General features: G+C 41.8%; 2 protein-coding genes across 7 annotated transcripts in view; one reads left to right on the forward strand and one right to left on the reverse strand.

Moving 5' to 3' along the window:
• The window catches only part of PTER (phosphotriesterase related), a 77,115-nt gene extending 75,772 nt beyond the window's left edge, over window positions 1–1,343 (forward strand). For all 6 annotated transcript variants that reach the window (XM_055352232.2, XM_019035553.4, XM_063709915.1 and 3 more), the window contains one exon: window positions 572–1,343. In XM_055352232.2, coding sequence (XP_055208207.1) covers window positions 572–782 — 211 coding nt within the window. In that variant the 3' untranslated portion in view covers window positions 783–1,343. The remainder of the gene's footprint in view (window positions 1–571) is intronic.
• Window positions 1,344–1,505: 162 nt separating this feature from the next.
• C1QL3 (complement C1q like 3) lies at window positions 1,506–11,403 on the reverse strand. The gene is made up of 2 exons (XM_031015560.3): window positions 9,999–11,403; window positions 1,506–4,229 (listed from the first exon to the last, which is right to left on the reverse strand). Exons 1-2 carry the CDS (start codon window positions 10,584–10,586, stop codon window positions 4,050–4,052), a joined length of 768 nt encoding a protein of 255 aa, XP_030871420.1. The 5' UTR covers window positions 10,587–11,403; the 3' UTR covers window positions 1,506–4,049.
• Between the last annotated feature and the right edge of the window lie 4,565 nt (window positions 11,404–15,968).

Here is a 15,968-nt window from a genome sequence, read left to right on the forward strand (position 1 = left end):
TGACCAACCCTTTTTCAGTGGCTTTGTAGCTTATCAAATGCCCCTCACTTGCAGACCAACTGATTTTGCTCTCAGAATATTTTACTTGTAGTGAGATTCCTTTTGTTTCCCTATTTTAATCGCAAATAGTCCTTGATATTTATTTGCCAGATAAAAGGAGAGAGCAAGAATGAGATCTGAAAAATGGGCCCACAGGGAGAGGCATTTGAGAGAGGATTGCTGAATACAAATCCAGAACAAAGTTATTTAGTGAAATGCCAAAATGGTCATTCATCCAAACTGGCACACCCTATTAGAAGCTATCTTTAATGCGGTATTGCCAGGCATTGTCATAAATATCACAGGTTAGAAATTTCTGTGTGCATGGAATAAGGATATGTTCCTGCTAGGATGCAGCAATATTTTTATCGTCACCACACAATATTTATTAAAGGTCTCTCAGTACACACGCCACAGTAGAAGGCAGTATCTTTACGACAAGCACAATAGGTTAATGAGTAAAAAGTCGAAAGCATCCTGAAAAGCGAAAATGAAAGACAAATGACATCTAATGAGTTAACATTTTTCACAGGGTGCGTCTCCTGGTGGAAGAGGGCTATGAAGATCGAATTCTGGTAGCACATGACATACATACGAAAACCCGGCTGATGAAATATGGAGGTCACGGCTATTCTCATATACTCACCAATGTTGTTCCTAAAATGTTGCTGAGAGGTATAACTGAGAATGTGCTTGATAAGATTCTAATAGAGAACCCTAAGCAATGGCTAACTTTCAAATAGGATGGTTGCTTATGAATTCACACCTTGAGTATAAAACTTGCAGAGAACATTCAGCGATTTCCAGTCCACTGTGAGATATTAATCAGTTACCTAGGACTAATGACTGATCATTTCCTTCTGATGAGAACTAGGAGGGTTTGCCTTCTCTGAGACCAGCTATTACAACTGTGCCTCTAGGGAGTTACTCAGCCTAATTGAGCCCTATTATTTTGCCTTAACAAAATAAATACAGAAGTACCTATTTCTAAACAATGATTTAAAGTCTGTATCCCCTAAGCAGAGTTGTTGTTTTTCTCCCTAATCTGTCAGCTGCACTACTTGAGAAAATTTAAAGTGTTTCTAGTTAAATTATTTCCTTCTTGAGCGATCTAATGTTTCTTGTAATATTGATGATCCTACTAATTATCCTGCTGTTCTTTAATTAATGCTTAATGAATAATATGGCACTGTAAAATAGCTTCTGCAACAAGGGAAGTTAAATTTTGAGACTTTTTTCCCCAAAGGATACTGACTGTAATACAATTACCAATTCACAATGATAAAAATATTTTGAAAGGTTAATTTTATACTGTCCAACCTATCTCTATATTCTTCTAATGAAATGATTTTGATATCTTTGGCTTTCCGGTATCTATTCTTGCCATACATTTTGCTGTTTTGCAAAGTTTGTATAAGAACACATAACACTACTGAATTATAAAAATTCAATCATAAAAGTCAAAATATATTACATAATATAGTTTAATGAATCATTACATTTATAATAACAAAGGCCACAATTTAATTAATTGGTAAGATATAATGCAAAAAAAAAGAGAAATGTTTGCCTTATATATATTCCCTTTATTTCCTTTACCTTTTGTTTTTCCTTGGACCTAAACAGAGAAAATAATGCTTATGTATCTGAAGAAAAGGTCAGATCTATTGGAAATGACAGCCCGATACTTGAGCCTCCTCTTTAAAAGGTATCCAGCCCTGATATTTTCTGTAAATAAAACGTTTTTAAAAACTGTTAGTTAAAACACTTAGGTGATGGGCACTGCTGCTTGTAAATTCATCTTTTGGTTGAATCCTCACTATGCTATTTGGTACCTAAAAATATTCTCCAAACCCTTGCTGCCAATTCCTCTTTGATAAATATATAGTTAATTCCAAATAAAATCCATTGCAATTCATTTATGAGTTATCTTACATATCACAAAGGCCAGTTAGAATTAGTCATTATTCTTGATGAAGAGTCTGTTTTTAATCATAAAAATCATGACAGTTACTCAGACCCAGGCATTTCAACAGAGCTAACACCACCTTCAGATAGGCACACCATGCATAACTCTTGGGAAGTTGAGCTTTGCTAAATAAAAGATATTTCTGCTGATCAAAGATGATCAAGCTTTCTGTGTATTGGAACAGAAAGTAACACAGAGGAATGAGCCAGGAGAACAAACTAATTCCTTTAAATAAATTTAAAAAAATGCAAATGTCCTTCACCAGTAAAGCAAGCACTTTTTTAAAATCTCTGTTTTCGAAATCTACTTGTCAAAGAGTTTTCAGAGGCAATGAAAGGGGAACAGATTTTTCATTGTAATAGTGGAAGTTGTGTGATAGTTAGGAGATATCAACATGCATTTTTAATCTTTTCCTTAGATGAAAGAGATGGCTTTTGGCAGTGTGTTCTAACCAGAAAGAAAGGATTTGTATTACTCTCCAAATCTACTGTACTGTCAGCTTCACTCTACCTGAGAAAAAAGAAAAAAAAATTGATAGCTCAAATGCATGTAATTCATAAACACTGCAAAGGAGAGCCACTTGGTGTCTGCAGTCCTCATATTAACAGTCTGTCACAGAATGCAGTTAAAGTATTGATTGGCATATGGTAATAGAGCAACCATAGCCTTAACTTACAGACCTGTGAAATAAAGGGCATTTTGACCTAATACAATTAATTTTCTGGATAACTCTTAAAGAGAAGTCATTTTAACTGTTTTTGCTACTCCATATATAGTCATTCAAAATATATTTTAACCCAAAATAAGTTAAATAATTTGTGCATGTTTGTGTGTGTATATATGCATACACTTTTTTATATTAAAATTTTGAGGCTATACAGCCACTGTGCCCTGTGGAATAAAGCCATATATATAAATGTTTTATATGTATATGTTTTATACATATATAAAACATTTCATCTAATATATATATGTGTGTGTGAGTATATGTGTGCATGTTTAGCAGATATTTGTATAAAATATAAACACTCTGTTGTCATATTGGTTATATGCGAAATTGTTAATTTTAAAATAACCTCAGGCCACAGACTTGTAGTAATCATTTGAAGGCCTCACCTAGTGTCCCCTTGGTGACGTATGCAGCAGCTCAAATTAAACCTTTGTGCATTGGGTTATGAATAATGTTTTCTTCCAAAGATGGCAAAAGCCTCAGTTTGATCTGATACTAAAGAATACATTTCTCTGACTTTCCCAGTGAATCTAAATGTATTCAGTTGACAAAATGGACACATAAGGGCTTTTTCTAAATACCGTACATAATCACACATTTTCAGACTTAGAGGGTGGTCCTATGATACACTGTCAATCTCTATTTTTAAAGACTATCACCAGAAAAGAGAGAAAAGAAAATTCATATAAGAAAAAGAAAATGTGAAAATGATCATAGGCTTGGGAATTCCCTCAAATCCAGAAAATTCCAGGTTAAGGCTTGAAGTTGAATCATTCCCAGGTCTAGCTCTAAAGTTAACAAGAGTACAAGGCAAACAATTTCTTTGGGGACAAGCAGCATTATTTCAATTAGACCTTCTCCTGCGGGGCAAAAATCATTCTTCCCCACACTATGAATGGACTCCAAGTATCATAATAAGCAGGTAAACTCACAAGAACCAAAGCCGACATATGGATAAAAGCAGCAAGATCACAGTACACCAAAGTATCATATATATAGAAGAAATAATTCAATGTCTTAGATTTGTCTATAAAAATTTGTGATCTATATAGGACTTCATTCACATGGACACTAACGATAAGGAGTATTTGCTTTGGCGGTAGTGGATCACACATCTGCTTATCTTGCTTTGATATTTTTTACATAATGTTTCTGAGTGATACAGATGTGAGTCAGGTAGCATTTGATTTCCCCACATATACACAACTGAGGTGCCCTGCCATTGGCATCCCCTGGGATCCTTGATTCACTGACGTTAGCCATACGAATCCAGTGTTCAAACTCAGAATAATAAGCTTAGTTTCTGCATTATCAGTCAGCATAAATAATAAATCCAGAAAACGTGCTGTATTTGTTGTTGTTTCCTCCATGGGCTTTCCCGCCATCTAATTTGATATAGACTTCATCTCCCGGCTCCAAATGAAGAACCACACTGTTACTGGCATAGTCGTAATTCTGATCAGCATCTTGGGCAATTGCACTAGCACGCACCTATGTGAAACAGACAAGAATTAGGATGCATAAACGAGAATTCTCAAGTTTTCTTTTTTGCCATTCATGTAGCATCACAAGCTGACTTGCTGCCATAGTACAGAATTGAGCATAGCAAAGTCCATGTTGACCTCAGAGCTTTATGAGGATAGTGCTGTGGCAGTTTCAGCTACGTTAGTGAGAAGGAGGACAGAAAGGGACAAAATAGTGCTTCAGTGGGGACCATTCTGACAGTCTTATCTAACTACACATTCTAAACTATGCATACAATTTATTATCTTCCTGTATCACTCATTTTTCTAACTCCTTTGATCCCTATGCCCAATCACATTTTGAAATGAAACTAATAGTATTTTTTGCATTTTAATTTAAGCCAAATAGCAATATTCTAATCAGCTGTTTATGAGTACAGAAGTTCAAGTCTAAGTTCAGCTGTTCACCACAATTATTAGAAAATTGAGGTATGTAATAGCTAAAAATACCCAGGAAAATACCAACTCCTCTACTACTTACAAAGAAAAAAAAAAAGAAAAAGTCTTTTGATTTAGGGCTTTCCCAATCTAATTCATGTAAAGCCCCCTTTACCAGGCTGCTTCAGAAGCTTAGCTCATTTATACATCTTTGATTATATCACCTGAGTTTTCAGAGTTCTTTTTTCCATCGTGTCTTTTTATTACTTAACTATGACATGTGCATTTAAATCAAGAATTTAACCTCAACATATCTAAAAGTTAAAGAAAGGACTAAATTTTCATGCTCTGAGGCCTCTCAAGTTTCAAGAATTTTTGAATGATTTCGTTGAATATCCACTTACACTTAGGAGATTCTAAATATGTGGCTTGACTTGAGGACAGAGGCTGCTTATAATCTGCCCATGGTAAGCCTGTGATCTCATTAGTGAGTTGATAGACATTTACAAACAGTCAAATTGCCTATCATCTCATGCATTGTGGACATTCTGTCAGATCCTTAGCTCAAATTAGGCTTCATATTCATTTAGATATATTGTGATTCTGCCTTGGAAAATCTTTCAGCAGGCAGACTTAGATTTGATTTATTTCAGTAAAACATCTTCTACTTTGTGGCTTGTTTCATTTCTATTCCACTATAATGATATTTCCCTGAATAACATAGCAAGTGATTTAGTGGTTTTGTAAACCTGCACTATGTAATAATGCATGATTTGGGGTACAATATGCTGGATTTTATCACTTGGCAAAATGAGGGAAATGAGACAGAAGTCAAGAATTTCCATGCATTTCTTTCAAAATTTAAATGATGAGTTTTCCAATTAAATTTTCTTGTGATATAGTCTCACGTTAATGCTGAAATGTTAAAAAAAAGAAGACTCTTTAACACTGCTGAACTTGTAAAGTCATTTGAGTAGTATCTTTAAAGTGTCTTTCTGGGTATCACATAGCAAAAGGAGAAAATGGCTTAAAGGATTTAGAATTGCTTAACGCTGTACTAACAGGCACTAATATAGTGAAAGCAATATACCATGTAATTATGCTTGGAAGCACTGACTCCAATATATATGCCAATTTAGTAAAGTGGTCCGTTTTGACCATTAAATAATGATGCAGTTTGACTTCATAATATTTTCTAAAGATTAATCATGAGTTTGTAGGAGTTGAATGCTTTGATTCATTAATTTCATCTAGCCATTAATTCCCAGGGAAACAAATCTACAAGAAGGATATTGCTATTATGACTTGTGTTTTTTTCTCATCTTTGGATTTTTAATGGTGAAAAAAATTAAAAACAAAATATTCATGAGCTATATTAGTAATACATTAGTTATCAACTCATAATATACTCCTCAGCTATTACTAATAACCAGACATATTTTATTCAGTGCTTTGGGTATTTAGGACATGTTCTATGGTTACTGGGCTTTAACATAGTTTTCTACATGAAGGTATTGGAGAAACAGGACATACTAAAATTACTTGATTTAGACACAATAATCCTTTTAAAAATATAATGCCATTTTTATTCTCCAGGGTGTAACCACAAAACCGAGTGAACGTCACCATTTTTATTCAGTAGGCGTAACCACAAAAACCTGCGAATGCATTAGAGTGATTCCACAGACTGAAAGGTTACCCTCACAGTTTCCACCACCTTTGTTGGATCAAGCCAGTGTGGTTGCTTTTAATGAATGTAATTCTCTAAGATTTTAACCTATACTGTACCGTAAGACTGTCCCAATTAAATAATTGCCATACTCCAGTGTACCTGGCATGATTTTGGTATGGCTGCTCACCTGATCATACTCTAAAGATATAACAGGACTTGAAATTTCAAGCTCTAGTATTCAGCTCAGTGACTTCAACAATTCTTTCAAGCCATCAAACTATTGAGGAAGGTAATGTGTTCACCCTGGAGGCTGTTTCCAGATTCCTAAATGTACAGTGATTTCAGCATTCTGTCTGGGAATAAGATCCATCCTTTCTTCAGCGCAATCGACCGATTTCCACCTGAATTTACTCTAATATCTTTTCTTATTACAAGATAACTATTTAGATTCTGCTTTATGTTTAGTCCATATTTCTTTAACCCTAAAAAGATTATGAATTTGACATGTCATTGATCTCTCTAATAAGCAAATACCAACCCACAAACCACTCATCCTTTTAAAAATATTTCATGTGCATCGGTGCCATAACTAATACATTTTTAAGAGTAGCAACTGGTCTTTAATTATTTTATGCTTTTAATCCTGAAACAGTATTAGTTTTCATTCGAGTGGCTTATTTATTATAGTGGCATTAGAGTGATTGCATTCAAATAGCAATTTTTCTTTATGTTTTCTGCTAAAAGGATTACCAACATTAAAGAGATTTCCTCTTTCCAAATGTAAAGCTATTTGAGTTGAACTTTTACCTTTAATATGCACTGTCATGGGCTTTCAACAAATGGTAGGATTAAATTTAGGTTGATGGCTTCATGGGGAGTATGAGAGCTGCGGTCATTTTAGGGGTATGTTTCTGTGTCTGCAATAGGTTGCATAGTTTTAGCATTATCTTATTAGTGAGGATCTATCATTAGAGATCATATTTATGGTGACATTTGTAATTTAATTAATTGCTACTGAAGTTCTCGTAATTTCATTTTCATTGTACTTCTGTGGAATCATAAACAAAAGGTTAAGTGGCACATCAGGTTAATTTACTGGTCTTTGATGTTTCCATCTGTGATCTTACATTCTACACAAAGCATAAATAAAATGGCTCTCATATGGTTACAGTTCAGAAGCGTTTCTCTCTTAGAGGGAACTGCATTTTTAGTTTAATTTTTGTGCTTCTCAAAATCCACTTAATCCATAGAACATTATTACACTGACATGGATCTCTGAGTTTCTGTTTTACGAAAAATTAAGTCAGCTCAGAGAGGGAACCTGCCATTCTAAGAAGTGATCAGACCGGAATATAATTGAAAAGCAAAAGTGAAGTATTATTTAAAATTAATAAAAAGATTTTAAAAGATTTCTCATTTGTAACTGCCTGCAGACTGGACTTGACAAAATAGTTCTAATCTAGAGATAAAATTCCTTAACAGTAGTAGTGTAGTACCCATTTTCCAAAATAGTCCACACTGAACTAAAAAAAAATGTTTACCACTATAGATTTATTTTTCTGAATTACCTGTTGCATACCTTTTGCAGAAGTAGCAGCTTAATATTACCAATGAAAAGCCTTATACATTATAAGGTCAGCTGTTTTACCTTACTATTTTTCCTGATCCTCAAGGAATGCGTGTGCTAGTGTGATACAAAGGAAGATTTTACACCCCAAACAATGAAATAATTTTAAAAACAAAACGCACATAGAACACCTACATGGTGTTATTTTCTTCAAATCAGTGTAATATACACAGGCTCAGCAGTCTAGACATCAACATTTAAACTAATTTAAATGTATTAATCCCTGCTTTTTTCATGCAATTGCAATTTCCAGATATTTAAAGATGTGAGCATTTTTACACATTTGCTGATAAAATTGGAATCATTTCATTTTAATTAATACCTCTAAAAATCATCTCTTCAGCCCGATTGTATTTTCCAGACCTGACCTTTGAGTCAGAAGAGAGCCAATTTGCAAATAAAGGGGTGTCTCATGGCTGCCTGCTGAGGGACTGTTCATAAGCCTTTTTGTGAGGGTGATTCAATAGCTCCATTCTGGTACAGTGAGTCCTGCCCGTTTTAGCCATTTGCCTATAACTGTTTTACTGTTCTGTGAATAATTTTTATTTATCTTAATATTATTTTCATGCATAATAACTATAATAAACAACCCTGTCAGTGCCTCCTGGTGGCCATTTTTCCTCTTTTTGTTCTATGTGTCCTGAGGGTCCCTTAAGCTATTTGTAGGATAGGGTAGAGAACAGGACGTTTTTTGTCTTTTTTCTCTCTTACGCATTTAGGATTTTTTTTTTTTTTTTTTTTGGTCTTTCACTTTTGAAAGAATTCTGACACTGAAGTAGGTCTTCCGAATCCTGCTTGAATGGTGCTTAACAGAAACCTGGGTTATAGCTAAGAATCTCTGAATGTCCAGGGGTCGAGTTACCTAAAGCCCAATAGACCTCGTTAAGTCAAAGTTGCTGCAGGAGAGGAGGTCTCTTGATGGCGATGCCAGGATCGCGGGCCATCCCCTATGCCACTCAATAAGCAAAGTTAAAACCGAGAAACTCAGCCCACACCGCAGGCTGCAGGCTGCAAGGCCTCGCCTCAGTGGCTACTGATTCAGCGTGCACAGAAGGTCCCATTACACTTTTAGGTAGTTACAAATATTATTTTCCTCCTTTGACTAAGAAATCAAACAAGCTTCGGTTTTGCAATGACCTCGAATTTCTCCAAAGTAAAGTGGCCCCAGCAGAATACTGCAGACCCATGCGTGGCCCTTGTAGCGGCGCCGACCGGCTCAGGGAATCAAATCCTCTTGGCCGGCTGGTCCAGAGGCCGATAGACCCGGGGCTGGGCTCGAACCGGTCGCCCCCCAGGCCACCTGCCTGAGCGTCCTCCGACTCCATAGAGAGTTTAGGTTCTGAGTCTGGCTGCGCGCTGTGTTTCACCGCATGAACCCCCGAATCTCAACTATTCTTTTTGTTATCAGCACTCCTTGCCTCTCCCCTCCGCTATTTTTTGGCTGAAAACGAAACTGGAGTTTGCGCCTTGAAATTGACTATATGTGAGTTTCACGGCCTGGGACACCGCAAGGACTCGGCGACGGCGAGCCCCACGGTCGCTCCTCCGCTGTGGCTGAGCCCTGCTTGGACTCATTCCTTCGAGGCCCTTGTTTCTCCCTCCGGCCTTTGTCTACCACCCCCGAGTCGGTCACCCTGCCACGCCCATTCCGGACTCCCCCAGGCCTCTCCACTCCCCAGAAAGCCCGTAAGCTACCCTATGTTGCGGAGGATCCCACGGCCAGGGGTCGCTTCCCGCGCCGGGACTCCCCAGCGCACGAGCTGTCCCCGGGACCCAGCTCCCGGCTTCCCGCCCCTCGAGGGTCGCGCTCGCAGGCGCGCGCACCGATCGAGGGTCCCAGACTCCGGAACCGCCCTCTCCAGGCCGCGGGGCGCCCTCCTGCGCGCACGACCCCCGCCTTTCCAGGGTGGGACAGCGTCCCCCCTTGCCGTCGCTCCAGGGAGCCCGGCCACCGCGCCCTTCCTCGGCGGGCTCCCACCCCCATTTCCGGGGTCTCCTCCCTCTCGCCCGCACCTTCCCGCGCTCCCTCCCCGCCCTCCCCGCCGCCCGCCCGCGCTCACCTGGTTGTTTTTGCAGAGATCAGCCCACATGCTGGTGCCGTCCCCTCCGCGCATCAGGACGTGGTAGGTGAAGAAGTAGATGCCTGGGATGGAGCAGGTGAACTTGCCGGTGGTGGGGTCGTAGTGGTTTCCGAGGTTGGTGACCACGTCGTCGAACTTGAGCACCTCGTAGCCTTCATGCTGCCGCTTGAGGCCGGCGTAGAAGGCGATCTTGGGCACCGTGCTGTAGGTGGCGGCGCTGATGGCCCCGGCCGCGTTCAGGCCGGGCGCCCCGGGCGGGCCGGGCAGGCCTTGGCGGCCCGGCTCGCCCTTCTCGCCCGGGGGCCCCATGGGGCCCGGTGGCCCGGGCTCTCCGGGGGGCCCGCGCGGACCCGCCTTCCCGGGCCTGCCGGCCTCGCCTTTGGGGCCCTGGATGAAGGTGGGCAGGGACTGCATGAGGCCGCGGTCGGGCGTGGCAGCGGTGCTGGGCGCCTTGGTGCCCCCGTAGGGGTCGCAGACCATGCGGCAGGTGCCCAGCATCTCGTAGTGCGCCGACGTGCCGGCCGAGCTCACCAGCACCGGGATGAGGATCACCAGCAGCAGCACCATCACCACCCCCAGCGCCCCGGCGGCGATCAGGCGCCTCCTGCTGCCCACCAGCCGGCTCAGCGCGGGGCGATCCTCTTGTCTGCTTTTGGACAGAATTTTGAAGGTTGGGCGGGGACCTCTTCAGAGCCGAAAACAACCCCCTGCGAACCCCAACTCCCCTGGGCGTGCGTGCGCCGGCCGCTGCTGCCGACTCCTGCTCCCCCCGCGGAGGCTGCGGCTGGGGAGGGAGCGCGGGCGCCCAGTGACTTGAGCCGAAGTCCCGAGCCCGGGGTGGGGGCCGGGGGAGTGGTGCGCGGGGCGCCCTCGCCCCCCGCGAGCTCCTTCGCACCTGTGGCTGCAGCCGGCGCCGGCGCGGCCGCCGGGAGGGCAGAGCCAGCCGCCGCCTCCTGAGCTCGCCCGGGCAGCTCACACTTTTATGCCGCCGCCGCCTGCGATCGACTTTTCCGTTTTTGCAGACTGCGCCAGTTCGCACCAACTTTCCGTCTGAAGTTGCCTTTTTCTGCCTCCTCCTCCTCTTCTTTCGCTCGCTCAGTTCGCCCGTCCGCTGCCTTTTTTTTTTATTATTGCCTCCTTTCTCTCTTCCTCCTTTGCCACCACCACAACTCGAATAGACGCGCACCCCAAAGCCCCGCGTGGGCCCGGGCGTCCCCCGGGTGCGCCCAGCGGCGGCGGCGGCGGGCACGGTCGGCACGGCGAGGCTCAGAGCTGGGGCGGAGGAGCGAGCGAGCAGCGGCGAGCGCCTCACGGCCGGGAGCGGAGCGAGAGAGAGACTGAAGGCAGAATTCTGCCTGGGTACCACCTGCCAGGAGAAGAGGAGGCTGACAAACGCGCGCCGGAGCAATTTATAGGCACCCAAGGCACAGAGGAAGGGGAGCCGCTTTGGCATCTCATTGCAGCATCTGCTCTGCTCATCCCACTCAGAGAGAGTTTGGCATTACTCTGACAATGTGGGATTTTTTTTTTCGGCCTCTCTTTTTTTCTCTCTCTGCACATGGATGAACAGTGAGATTCTGAATACTCCCTTGCTGAACCAAGCGATGGCAGGTCCTGCTGGACCCACCTGGGGGAGGGAGACAGCTGTGCGACAGCTTTCAGAGCTCAAGGGTCACACCTAAATCCCGGATTTCCCCACTGCCAGCAGCCCCAGTTGGAGGGTGGAGGTGAAGGTTGAAAGGAGGGTGGCTGAGTTGACAATGTTTCTTTGCTAGCTCCTCTACAATCAGTGCTTCAGGTGTTTTCAAAATGCCACTGTTAACAGAAGGAGGGCCTTTTAGAATTTTCCAGATGGTAGATGTGATTTTCTTTTAACCTGATGGTTTTCCTCCTCTGCCTTCTAAATGAATAAGATGTTACCCCAAGAACAGTGAGGTATATTGAAAAGCCAAAGAACATTTCTGAATGATTTTAAATGAACATGTCCACCGCATCTGGGGGAGGAGGGGGTTGGTCCTTTTTACAAATGCTGCACTGTGGTGAGTGCATACATACGTACTCTACTTACAGTCTTACAGTTCTAGCAGTCTTTCGGGGGATACCGCCAATGGCCCTGAAGTTGCGTTTACTTAAAGTCGCTAAATGTACAAGAAATAATCACTTGTCAAAATGGCGTCAAAAGATCAAGCAAGAAGCTTTTGCACAAGTGCTGGGCAAGGTCTTTTCCTAGCATATGGAAAGAGTTCTATAAACTCCATAGCAGATTTCCCGAATATACATTGAGGGAGGGGAGAAGTAGGAGAAATACAAGAAAGAAGAGCCCCCATTCTCAGTGGGTGAGCTGCAGAAGGAACAGCATGGTTTATCATATTACTGGAAGGCCTCCAGGGTAGATATCAGGCAAGTTACCCCACCAACAAATACATAAGACACACAAGAATGGCTTTAAATAAATAAGTAGAACTGATTCCTAAATCATACTTTTGCATTCAGGAGCAACAGATGTCAATCAAACGTGGGTGACATTTGCTTGTCAATACGAGGATGATGGCTGGGAAGACGGTGACTTATTACATCAGGGTGAGAATCTGAAATGAGAAAAGCAGGAACAAATAAGACTACAGCAAGCAAACAGTAACATCCTGGGTGACGATCAGCAGCCTGTGATCTTGTCTGCGGGTGTCACAGCATGGACTTCTCCTTTCCTCCCTGTGCCTCAATCTCCCCGCCCCCCAGCCTACTCCAGTCCACCCCACCAATTTAGTTCTTTCTTTCTTTCTTTCTTTCTTCTCTGTTTCAAAACAAAATAAGGTCAAATGAGCAGACAGAATGAAACAAAGACTGATGGATTCTTTTAAGAGAAATGTCAGTAGCTCCTTCAGGCCTTGGCTGGGAGAATCAACCCTAAAAGGTGTGCTGTGCGGCTCAGCGGGGTGGGGGTCTCCACCTCCTGGCTACTGAGAGAGCCACACTGCTCCTGGTATTGGAAAATAGGCCTTCCCACTTCTCAAGCCCTTAACTTTTATTTTAGGGTAGTGGATTTATAAATGCGCGCCTATTGCTTGGCCATAATTATACACATATTTCCATAATATTTTTGTTCACATGAGCTGCCTTATTTTCATATTTTTAAGGAGCAAACACATAATAAGTTGTCTCCTGGCCATAATACTTACTTTCCTAACACAGCTTCTGGATTGCTTCTTAAAAATCACCTTCCTTTTGGAGGACAAAATGGTGAGGTTTGCTGCCAGCACTGGGGGGGGGGGGGGGGGGTAGGATATTAATAAAACTCTGATGCACCAAATTATCAAATTTCATAAGGCCTCTCTATTGCTATGAAGAGTTCTGTAGGTGACACAAAAGGAGTTTTTAAAAGGTAGAGATGTATAGAGAAGTTCTCATCAAAACCTCAAGCTATATGGAGTTTTCCCATTGACTAACGCTTAAGATATATTGGAGTCAAATGCTCATAAAATGCTCATCAATGCTTATAAAATATTAGAGTTGAAATGGACCCTCTGTTCATGCAGATGATGAGACCAAAACAGAGAGCTTCCAGGAGGATCAGTGCCATTCAATGAGCTTGCTGCTGTACTCCCCTCTACACAATATGGATATATCCCATCCCAGCCCGAGACTGGCCATATTAGTTCTAGTAACTGAGGCTTTCCTCCTACTTTCTCTGACGCCAAAGCAAATTTGATTTTGCAAGTGAGTGCCCTCATATTTTAAAGCTATGCTGAGATTTAGAAAGGCACTCAGCAGTCATCATTTATCATGAAGTCACTCCCTCCCAGGCCACGTGGCTGACCCCAGACTTTCTATTAACTGCACAAGCCTGGGCAACACATGGATATTTGGCTCTGTAGTGAAGCAAATTTAAATTCTTGGTCTCCTTCCTCTCCTCCAGAAGTATCTCACTGTGCACTTTGGGGGAACCTTTTGGTTCCCCCACAATTTTCAAGGATGACTTGGTAGTAAACGAACTTATGGCTGGTTATTGACACTTTCTACTGCTTGAATTTCCCAGAAGGTTCTCTGCAAAGTTACTCACGCTTCAGCTCTTGTTCTGACAGTTTGGATAAACCATCTGATATGGCATATTACTCATCATCTTTATATATATAATAATAGAAAACGTGTCAATTAAAAAAATATTTGATTTTCTTCAGTCCTCATTAGAGAACCAAGTTTTCTCTCATATTCGATAAGAATCTTGGAAGTGGGCCCTGGAATCTCATTTCTGCAGCATCTCCCAACCATCTCTCAAGAAAACACCAGGCTCCCTACTCCCATTGCACCTGGACCTGGACCTTGTGGACCCTCCAGAAGATGAAGTCCAATCCAGAAAGCCGTGATCGTGGTTGGATCACTATCCTGTGATTTTCTTCTTCCCCACATCATTTCTGTTGCTTTCGGAGAGCTGAACAGATCCTAAGCACACGACTCCCACACAGACATGCACGGCCATCCATTAATCAGTATTGAGTATCTACGGACAGCACAGCCCTACGCTGGGCTCTTACCAGGCAGACAAATATTTAGTCATGAAAATGATTTCCAAATCCAGCAGCACTTAAGCAGAAATAGCATTTCTTAGAACAGGAAAAAATAATAATAAATTAACAAACCCAAGGAGTGTCTAGAGAATCGGACATAAAAAATACAAAAAAAAAAAAAAATTGGGACTAGATCTGCTATTTATCTTTAATTTTGTGGTCTCCAAATTTCGTTTCAGAACATATACTCCTTTGACTGAAGAACTGTACATTTCTAACCAGAGAGAGTCTGCCTGGAGTTATGTAGGGAAGCCGTATATCCTTATGGCTTTGGAATCAGATGAGTCTTAATTTGAATACTAGCTTCCTCATTTAGGAGCTGTGAAAGTGACTTAATCTCCCAGAGACTCGATTTCCATTTCTGTAAAGTGGAAATAACACTAATACCTAAATTATAGGGTTGTTGTGAAGAGTAAGTGAGTTAATGCATATAATTACAATGGTACCCAATTTATAATAAGAGCCTAATAACTGCCAACTGTCAACTTAGTATATTGTAGGACTAAAGAGTAGTGTATGCCTATGAATTGAATGGAAGAATGCAAGGCTTAGTAAAGGAAGCTGAAACCAAAGGGCCTGACTTAAGACAAATGGCATAAAATGAACGGTAAGTATGTTAGACTTAGATAAAACTGAGGGGAACACCAAAGTTCTCCAGGAGAGTTGCCAAGGTGTACTCTCCTGTAATATCAAGCAAAACAAAACTCAAAACTCAAAACAAGGATCACATGACTCTTCTCCAAAGTAAGAAGACAAAGTTTTATATCAAGGTCATTTGAATTCATTGTGCTTTGATAGCCCAAGTTTTCAGATGTAAGACCTAGTAGGATGTATTAACACATGCTTTTTGTCCTCTAGGAATTCCGCAAGTCAACAAGTTGCAAATGTACTTAAAAATTATTGAGGTCGTTATTCAGGAACTGTTTCTGTGGGTAACAATTCTCAAAAAAGCAAACATACCAGAGAGGGCTGCTTTGTTTTGTTGTGTGTTTGTTGTTTTGGGAGTTGGTTTTTTTTGAGACAGGGTCGCACTCCATCACTCAGGATGGAGTGCAGTAGCATGATCTCGGCTCACTGCAACCTCTGCCTCCCAGGTTCAAGGGATTCTCATGCCTCAGTCTCCTAAATAGCTGGGATTACAGGCATGAACCCCATACCAGCTAATTTTTATATATATATATAAATTTTTTTTAAGTAGAGACAGGGTTTCACAATGTTACCCAGTCTGGTCTCGAACTCCTGGCCTCAAATTATCCAGCTGCCTTGGCCTCCCTAAGTGTTGGGATTACAAGAGTGAGCCACTGAGCCTGGCCCCACTTTGTACATGAACCAGAAGAGCAGTCACTCTGAAAGACACCTAAGTCATAGCCACGTCTCTAGGGAATTT

This window comes from Gorilla gorilla, chromosome 8, assembly GCF_029281585.2.
Source record: "Gorilla gorilla gorilla isolate KB3781 chromosome 8, NHGRI_mGorGor1-v2.1_pri, whole genome shotgun sequence".
NCBI lineage: Eukaryota > Metazoa > Chordata > Mammalia > Primates > Hominidae > Gorilla > Gorilla gorilla.

Excerpts from the sequence above, each read along its gene's own strand:
- C1QL3 (XM_031015560.3), bottom strand. The coding sequence starts at position 10,586 with ATGGTGCTGCTGCTGGTGATCCTCATCCCGGTGCTGGTGAGCTCGGCC. Across the intron at positions 4,230-9,998 it reads ATCTCTGCAAAAACAACCAG|GTGCGTGCTAGTGCAATTGC; the intron begins GTGAGCGCGGGC and ends TGTTTCACATAG.